The 9,965-nt window shown below is 19.4% G+C and overlaps 4 protein-coding genes across 4 annotated transcripts in view; 2 read left to right on the top strand and 2 right to left on the bottom strand.

Annotated features, from left to right (window-relative positions):
* Positions 1–1,551: 1,551 nt before the first annotated feature.
* PGSY75_0509100 (putative chromosome condensation protein) lies at positions 1,552–6,456 on the top strand (the record flags this gene model as incomplete). Its single annotated transcript, XM_018784372.1, has 1 exon — positions 1,552–6,456. One exon carries the CDS (start codon positions 1,552–1,554, stop codon positions 6,454–6,456), a length of 4,905 nt encoding a protein of 1,634 aa, XP_018643027.1.
* A 568-nt stretch (positions 6,457–7,024) lies between these two features.
* PGSY75_0509200 (leucine-rich repeat protein) lies at positions 7,025–8,577 on the top strand (the record flags this gene model as incomplete). The annotated part of the gene is made up of 5 exons (XM_018784373.1): positions 7,025–7,082; positions 7,231–7,402; positions 7,579–7,741; positions 7,843–8,275; positions 8,387–8,577. 5 exons carry the CDS (start codon positions 7,025–7,027, stop codon positions 8,575–8,577), a joined length of 1,017 nt encoding a protein of 338 aa, XP_018643028.1.
* Positions 8,578–8,737: 160 nt separating this feature from the next.
* On the bottom strand, positions 8,738–9,179 carry PGSY75_0509300 (hypothetical protein; the record flags this gene model as incomplete). The annotated part of the gene is made up of 2 exons (XM_018784374.1): positions 8,738–8,989; positions 9,081–9,179. 2 exons carry the CDS (start codon positions 9,177–9,179, stop codon positions 8,738–8,740), a joined length of 351 nt encoding a protein of 116 aa, XP_018643029.1.
* Positions 9,180–9,877: 698 nt separating this feature from the next.
* PGSY75_0509400 (RNA polymerase I) overlaps positions 9,878–9,965 on the bottom strand; it is a gene marked incomplete at both ends in the record, with an annotated part of 8,961 nt that continues 8,873 nt past the window's right edge. The window contains one exon of the mRNA XM_018784376.1: positions 9,878–9,965. Within this exon, the coding sequence (XP_018643030.1) occupies positions 9,878–9,965 (88 nt within the window).

Genomic DNA, 9,965 nt, shown 5'->3' on the forward strand with positions numbered 1-9,965 from the left:
TTATATAAAAATTTTTATAAAATAAATATAAAGTTTATATTTCTTATCCTTTTCCCATATAATATATTATGTGTACATATAACTAAGGATAGCTTAGTCTATATGTATATATATATATATATAATACATACATATTATAAATATTAGTTATCCTTACTCTTATGTAATATATATATATATATAATATTCGTCTCATACTCTTTATAAATATTATAACATATGGGATATATCTATCGAATGATTTTTTTTCTTTTTTAAATAAAAATCCCTTACAAAATTGGTTAACTGATGAGTTGCTGAAAAAAAAATGGAGAGTAAATGAGATAGTATAAAAAAATAAGTAAACAAAGATATGTATTTATATATATATATGTATATATATATATTTATGTGTGTTTGTGTATGTATAGTTTATTTATTTGATTATGAAAAAAATGAAAAGAAAAAAAAAACCCAATATAATATATACATGTTTCTAATATTAGATATAAAGGTGTTATAATTGGAGAAAGAAAAATGATAAAATGATAAAATGATAAAAAATTCTTTAAAAAAAAAAAACATTTTCAAAAATAATTTATATATATTTTTATATGAATATTCTTAATAATTTAACAAATTGTTAAATCTTTAAAATTAAAAATTTTTATGTAATATAAATACAACACATTAATATTATATTTCTTTTGTATAATTATATGATAGTAAACACATCCCTTATATATATCCCTTATATATATATATATATATATATATATAATATTATATAAAATACTCATTTATTTTTTACACATTTGAAGAGAAATGTATTTCAAGAATTTTTAATATTACACCAACAATAAAAATAGGAATATACAAGCTATAATAAAATAGTAATATTATTTTATATTATATTATATAATATAATATTTTATTTTTTATGCTATTTTGTTATTCCTTATTATATAATGGAATATTATATATATATATAATATATATTTATATATTTTTATTTAAATATTGTACGCAGGAATATATTTTTTTTTCATAAAAAGAATAAATGAATAAATATATATATATTATATATATATATAATACAAAATGGTAATTTAACTTATAACCCTTTTAATGTTTAGATACATTTTATTCTATTATATAATTTTTTTTAATTTGCTCTTTAAATGTATATACATGTATATATTATCATGTAATAAAACTTTTCGTTTTTTCATTTTTTTTTTTTTTTTATTATATTTTTTATTACTTTTATTTTTTTTATTTAAAAAAATTATTTTTTTTTAAAAGGCGATAAAAAATAGTATAAGTGATAAGAGCTTTAATAAAGACAATAAGAAAAAAAAAAAAATATATATATATAAATAATAAATATAAAATATATAAAAAATATATAATATTTATATAATAATACAATATAATATTGAGTATAAAGTAATTAGAAAGAATACATGTAAGTTAAAATATATTTAAAAAAAAAAAAAACTACAATAACAAAATATATATATATATATATATATATATATTATATACATTTATTAGTGCGTATAAATAATAATGACAGATGATATAGATGTTAATGAGAAAATGATTAAAAATGAAGAGGAAAATGTGGAAAATAAGAATATGTTAAGTATTATAAGTAATGATAAAATTACTGATGAAGAAAATAATATTCATAATGATGAATCTGTAAAAAATAATATTTTATGTTTAAAAGATGTAAAAGTAAATAGGAAAAGAATAATAATTGAAAAATTAGTATTAGAAAATTTTAAAAGTTATGCTGGTGTTAAAGTGATTGGACCCTTTTGTAAAAAATTTAGTTGCATAGTAGGACCTAATGGAAGTGGTAAAAGTAATATAATAGATGCTATGCTTTTCGTATTTGGAAGAAGAGCAAAAAAAATTAGACAAAATAAATTATCTGACCTTATACATAATTCAAAATTTTCTCCTAAAAATAATTTTACAAAGGTATCTATTTATTTTAAAACTATAATTGATGAGGAAGAACCAATCGTCGAAGAAGAATTTTATTATGATGACTATGACGATGAAGATGAAGATGATGATAATGAAGATGATAATGATGAAGATGATAATGATGAAGACGATAATGATGATGATGATATAAAAAAATCAGATAAAAATAATAATAATAATGAAAAAGAGGAAAAATATTTTTCTGGAAGAGAAGAAGATGATAAATTACACAATGGATGTAATAATATGTCAATTAATTTGTCAAATAATATGTCCAATGATGTGTCAAAAAAAAAAAGAAAGAAAAGAAAGAAGAAAAGAAAAAGAAAACGATTTCTCTTTAAAAATACGGAGAATCCACTTTATCAACATTATTATCAAGATGGTGATGATATAGAAGATTTCGTTATAAGCAGAGAAGCTACTATAGACAACCAATCAAAATATAGAATAAATGAAAAGGTTGTTACACAGAAAGATGTATCAGATTTATTATATAAAAAAGGTATCGATTTAAATAATAATCGTTTCTTAATATTACAAGGAGAAGTGGAACAAATAGCTCAAATGAATCCAAAAGGTAATAAAAATGAAGATGGTTTATTAGAATATTTAGAAGAAATAATAGGTACTAATAAATATATTGAAAGTATAAATGAACATTTAGAAAGATTAGAAAGGTTTGAAGAAATACATCACGAAAAGGTTCATCGTTTAAAACTTGTTTATAATGAATTAAAAGAATTAGCAGGTCCTAAAAAAGAAGCTAAATATTATATGACCCTACAAAAATATACATATAAGTTACATATAATAATTAATAAAAAGGATCAATATGAATTATCTAAAATGATAAGTGATAAAGAAAAGGAATTAAATTTGTTTTTAAATAAAAGAGATAATCATGATATGGAATATAAACAACTGTTAGAAACACGAAAAGAAATGAATATAGCTTTAAGTAATTTAGAAAAAGAAGAAGAAGAAATTATAAAAAAAAAAAATTTGAAAAACAATGAATTCAAAAAATTAAATATGGAAGATGAAAATATAAAAAAAGAATTATTAATTATAGTACAGAAAATGCAAAACTTATATGTTAAAAGAGAAGAATTAAAAGAAAAAGATATTCCTTCTTATAAAAAAATTATTGAAGAAAAACAAAAAATTATTAATGAAATAAAAAAAGAAAAATTACATTTATTAGAAATTGAATTAGAAAAATGTGAAGAAGAATTAGATAATTATAATGAAGAAATAAAACAAGATATTGATAAAATGAATACTATATATTCGAATGAAGAAAAAAAATTAGCACCTTTACAAAATAGTTATGATAATATTATTAAAAATATATCTGAATATACAAATCAATGTCATATTATAGAAAAGAAAAAAAAGGAATATTTAACACATATAGAAAATCTTAAATATTTACAAACAAAAATTATTAATGAATTAAAAGAAAAAGATGTACATACAAAATATTTAACCAAAACTGAAGAAGAAAAACGAAAAAATTTAAAAAGTAAACAAAATGATCTTAACGATATTGAATCTAAAATACAAAAATTAAATACAAATCTAATAGATGAAACTGTCAAATATGAAAATATTAAAAAAGAAGTTGTTACTGATAGAAATATGAATAAATTACATCAATTTGTATATAATTTAAAGAAATCAAAAATTAAAGGAATACATGGTATGCTAATTGATTTAGGGTATATTGAAAAAAAATATGAAAAAGCATTTACAATAGCTAGCAATAATTGTTCAGATTTTGTTGTAGTAGATAATCCAAATGATGCTGTAAAATTATTTGAAGAAGTTAGAAAGGCTAATATAGGAAGAGTGAACGTTTTGTCTTTATCAGTTTTGAATACAAATCTAAAGAATATAATGTTAAAAAATGAAGAATTATATACACAACCTTTACCTAATGTATTTAGATTAATTGATCTAATAAAATTTAAAAATGATAAATATAAAATATGTTTTTATTATATTATCAAAGAAACAATATTAGCTAATACCTTAGAGCAAGCTCATGTTATTGCATATTCACATAAAAAAAGAGTCGTTACAATAAATGGAGAATTAATTGAAAATGACGGAAGAATATGTGGAGGAGGCATGGAAAATAAAAATGCAAAAAGTAATGGTGCAAATTCAGAACGTAATATAAATAGTAAAAATAGTAACAATCATAATAATAATAATAATAATAGTGGCATAAAAACAAGCGAATATGATGAATCACATTTATTAAATTCAGAAAAAATAATAAAAGAATTAAATAAAAATATTCAAGACCAGAAAAAACTAAAAGATATCCTAATTAATGATATTAATGATATCAATACATTTTTAGAAGATAATGAATGTAAAATTGTTATTGCAAAAAAAAAAATTGATAATTTAAAAAAACAACTTGAAGATATTGATGATCAATTACAAAACTCCAAAACACCCGAACTAACTAAAGATGAAGAAAATGAATTAAAAACATTAAAAAATTTAATAGAAGAAAAAAATAATGAAAAAAGTAAAGTCGAAATTGTATTAAAAGCACAAGAAGCAAAAGTAAAAAAATATTACGAACAATTACAAGATGTTGGGGGAGAAAAAAAAAAAAAATTAAAAAATAAATTTATTAATGCAGAAAGACAATTAAATATTATGAAAGATCAATTACAAGAACATACAAATGAAGAAGCTAATGCTTTAGCTAGTTTAGAAAAAAGTGAAAAAGATATCAGAATATTCTCAGAAAATATTTTAGATTATGAAGCAAATGAAAAAGAATTAGAAAATGAACTCAAAATTATTGAAAATAAAGGATGTGCAGTATATGAAGAAGTAGAAACATTAACAAATTTATTAAATGATATACAATCAAATATTGAAGAAAAGCAAAAAAAAAAACAACAAGTAGATGAAAATATTTCAAAAAAAGATTTAGAAAATGTGGATCTTGTATATAAAATTGAACATCTTCAAAAAGAATTAAATCAATATAAAAGTAAAAATGAAAATTATCAAAATAAAATTGATGAATACATGGATCTAATCAAACAGTCAGATAAAGTTATTCATGAAAATATGCTCTCAGAAATGAGATATAGGAAACTTTTAGGAAAGAAAAAAAATATTAATAAAGACCAAGAAGACCAAAGTACAAGAGAGGATATAAAGATGGAAGAACATGATGGTGAAAATGGAGAAGATGATGAAAATGGAGAAGATGATGATGATGATGATGGAAATGACGACGATGATTTAGTAGATGAGGAAGAAGAAGAAGAAGAAGAAGAAGAAGAAGTGGAAGAAGAATATATGCAAGAAGATATTCAAGATACTCAACATATGCAACATCAAGAGGAAACGAAGAGGAAAACAAATATATATGGTAATAATCAACAATACGAAGATATTGAAGGCTATGATAAAAATGATCAACATAATAAATTGGGAAATCAAATAATTCTACCTAATGGTAATAATAATCATGTTAATGCTACAAGTAATAATCACATGAGTCAAGATAAAAATAAAAAAAGGAAATTAAACGAAAATGATACAACAACTAAATGTCCTGAGAAAAAGAAAGTAAAAAAAAAAAAAAAATTATTAGATGATCTAAAAGATCTTGAAGAACTTTTTGGTGATAGCGATGAATTAAAAGAATTAGAACATGAATATGATCATTTAAATATAAATGATACTGATTTAGATATGTTAAATAAAAAAGATATCGAAACAAATCTTGAAAATAAATTATCTATATTGGAAAAAAAAACTCCAAATTTAAAAATTTTTCAAAATTATAATTTAAAATTATATGATTATAAAGTAAGAAGAAAAGATGTTAAAAAATCAAAAAAAGAAAAAGATAAAATTAAAGCAATGTATGATAGTTTATGTAATAAAAGAAAAAAAGAATTTGTAGTAGCATTCAATGTTATATCATCCAAATTAAAAGAAATGTATCAAATGATAGCTATAGGAGGAGATGCAGAATTAGAAATTATTGATTCATCAGAAATATTTAATGAAGGTATTTTGTTCTCTGTTAGACCTCCAAAAAAAAGTTGGAAACATATACAAAATTTATCAGGAGGAGAAAAAACATTAAGTTCATTAGCTTTAGTATTTGCTCTACATTATTTTAAACCAAATCCAATTTATTTTATGGATGAAATTGATGCAGCACTTGATTATAAAAATGTAACTATCATATCACATTATATTCAAACAAAAACGAGAAATGCTCAATTTATTGTTATCTCCTTAAGAAATCAAATGTTTGAATTATGTGATCGTATGATCGGAATCTATAAAACTAATGATGTCACCAAATGTATAACACTTAACCCTCATCAATATGCAATCCTCAAACACCCAAATATTAAACTAAAAACAAAAACAAAATTGGAAAAAAATATAAAATATGAAAATACTGACGAATATTAGTAACATTTGGCAATAACAAATGAAGTGTGAAATGTTAAGAAACTACTATAAAAATGGATTAATATATATATGTACATATTATATTATATGTACGCCTATGAAATATTACCAAATGACTTTATTATATACTCTTTTTTTTTTTTTTTTTTTTTTTTTTTATAATAAATATGAGAAAGTGTATATTAAAATATTTCTTTCTTTTTTTATAAAATCATTATGCTTTAAAATATATACCCTCAAATATATATAATATATATATATATATATATATATATTTATATATATATATATTTTTTTTTTTTTTTTTAATTTGTCTTTTTTTTTTAATAATTTATTTATAGTGTGATTTGCTCATTCTTTTTTTTATCCGAAAAATATAACCTTTTACAATTACAATATTATTAATTTATTTTTATTTTAACAATATAAAAATAAATAAAATATTTATATATGTGTGCGACTCTTATTATTTCTGTAAATGTATATATTCAAAATATTTTATTAATATCTCTTAATTTTTAATCTTATATTTCATATTAAGGAATATTTTTTTGAGAACAAAAACATAATGTCTCAAGATAACGTAAAATTAATGAATTACAATGATATCAAAAAAATAGGAAGGGGTTCGATTACATTTTATTAGATAAATATATATATATATATATATATTAATGAAAAAATAATGTTCAATTATTTAACATTACTTTTTATTTTTGTATTATTTTTATTTTTACTTTTTTTTATTTTATTTATTTTTTTTTTTTTTTGTAGAGCATAATTTGTATGAAACAGATGAACTCAATGAAGTACTATACTTGCATATGAAAGGGTTTCATAATATTGATGGTTTGGATACTTTTATAAATTTAAAGTGTTTATTTTTGAATAACAATTGCATAAAAAAAATAGACAATTTAAATAACCTAGTTAATTTAAAAGCCTTGTATGAAACAAAAAGATACAACGTATTCATAAATGAAATATAATTTATTTTTACACATACACATTAATGTATATAATATATATATGTATATATATATATATATATATATATATATATATATATATTTATATTTTTTATATGTTCATATAAAATTTATTTTTACCTGACTTGTTCAGGTATTTGCAAAATAACGACATAAGTACCATTGAAAATATTACATGTACTTCTTTGGTGATTTTAAATTTATCGAATAATAAAATAAAAACACTTGACAATATTCAACATTTAAAATTGTTGCAAACATTAAATATATCGAATAATTTGATTGAAAGTGTAAAAGTAATGCCATAAATATTATAATTGTTCTCATTCGTGTGTGTATATGCATATGGGTGTACATATATATATATATATATATATATGTAAATTTATTTTTCAAGGACATAGAACAGATTAGCGCCCTGGAAAACCTTTCCCATTTAGATATATCTAATAATCTTATTCAATTTAATAATAATATAGAAAAACCAAATAATCGTATAGAAGACTTAACACATGATTGTAACAATGATCAGTTTATAATTGAAAATAGCGTTACAGAAAATGGAAAGGATTTTTTACAAAATAATGAAATTTGTTACATGTTAAATTTTTATAATAATTTTAATGACGAAATAAATAAAGAAGAAATATATCCTTCGGTGAAATATCATAAAAACATAAAAGATATGGATGAATTAACTAAACATAAATTTTACTTTTTAAGAGAATTTATTATATTTATAAAAAAAATTAAAAAATTGAAAACCTTGTTCATAAAAAATAATCCCTTCATAAGCCAAATTAGGCACGTCTCAAAATATTTTATAGCAAGTATGGAAATTTTTAGTGTTAAAAAAAAAAGTTTACTAATTTGTAAATAAATACTATATTATATGTATATAATATATTTAATATATATATATATATATATTTATTTTTTAGATATACCCACATTGGTATTTCTGGATGATAAGAAAATTAAAAAGGAAGACATTTGTTTGGCACGAATTTTTTTGAAAAAGGGTACACACGAAGAAAACGAACTTAAAAAAATATTCGAAAAAAAAAAAATGGATAAATATAAAAATTTATCACACAAATATCATTCCTTTTTAATGAACAAAAAATTATAAGGTAAAAAAATAAATATATATATAATATATATGTATATATATATTAATATATATATATATATATATATAATTTTTTTTTTTTTTTTTTTTTTTTTACACTTTAAATGTTAACTAATTGAATATTTTTATTTTATTTGTTCTTGTTGTATTATTTATATTTTTATTTAACTAGACCAGCCCCTATTCCCTTGTCGGTAAATAATCCTTGCTCTTTCATTTTGTTGATTTGTTCAATGTACTCATTTTTTATTTCTTTTTCTCTTTCATCATCTACGTTTCCATCCAAGGTATTGATTTGCCCCTTATCATTGTCATCTAAATTTTCTTTATTTCTTAATTTCTTTTTCTTAGAATTGTTTTCCTCGTCTTCATTAACTTTTCGGCTTTTCTTTTTCTTTTGCATCGCTAGAACCTACAAAGAAAAAAGTCCAGAATAAAAATAATTTTATATATTCTAAGAGGCATGTTTATATACATCTGAACATTTTTTTATATTATATAACCTCTTGTAAGAAGGATCCATCATTTTTAAATTTATTGTACATCTTAGGATCTATATAACCATTGTTATTATTTTCAGTTATATTATTATTTTCATTCATTTTTGATGAAGTATTTTATTTTCCTTAGTTTCATAAATTTTTAAAAAATTTTGTATATATTGCTTTCGCTGTTTGAAAATATATGTTATAATATATATATATATATATATATTATATATGTATGTATTATAAAATTGAGCTTTTACTATTTTTCTATATATGCAAATTATAAGTTATGCATTCCTATCTTATTAAAATATAAATATATAAATTTATATACATATATATATATATATTTTCTATATAAATGTAAATATTATCTTCTATGAAGGTTTTTCTCTCTTATAATAATAAAATATTATGTATTCATGTATTTTCATATTTTTTGAAAATTCTTTTTTTTCTATAATAACATTTCTTTTAATTATTTTTTATGATTAATTATTGTTTAAAGTTAATATATATATATTTATATATATACTAAAAAATAAGTTTATTATTGTACAAAAATTAATTCCAGAAATATAAAATAATTTTGTATATATAATAAAATATAATATTTATTTAACATATAAAATAAAATGTGAATAATTTTATATGTACACATTTATATATAGATATATATAAATATATATTTTTTTTTTTTTTTTTTTTTTGGAGTATTTTTTGCGTACATTTAAAAAAGGTGATGTTAAAAAAAAAAAATAATAAATAAATAAATAAATAATAAAAATACAATATAAGAAACACTATAAATTTTATTTATCTATGCATGTTACAATATCCGCTAAATTTGTACCTACTTTTATATGTTTACCAAAAAATAAGCTACTTGATGCCGTTGAT

This window comes from Plasmodium gaboni, chromosome 5, assembly GCF_001602025.1.
Source record: "Plasmodium gaboni strain SY75 chromosome 5, whole genome shotgun sequence".
NCBI classification, from domain to species: Eukaryota; Apicomplexa; class Aconoidasida; order Haemosporida; family Plasmodiidae; genus Plasmodium; species Plasmodium gaboni.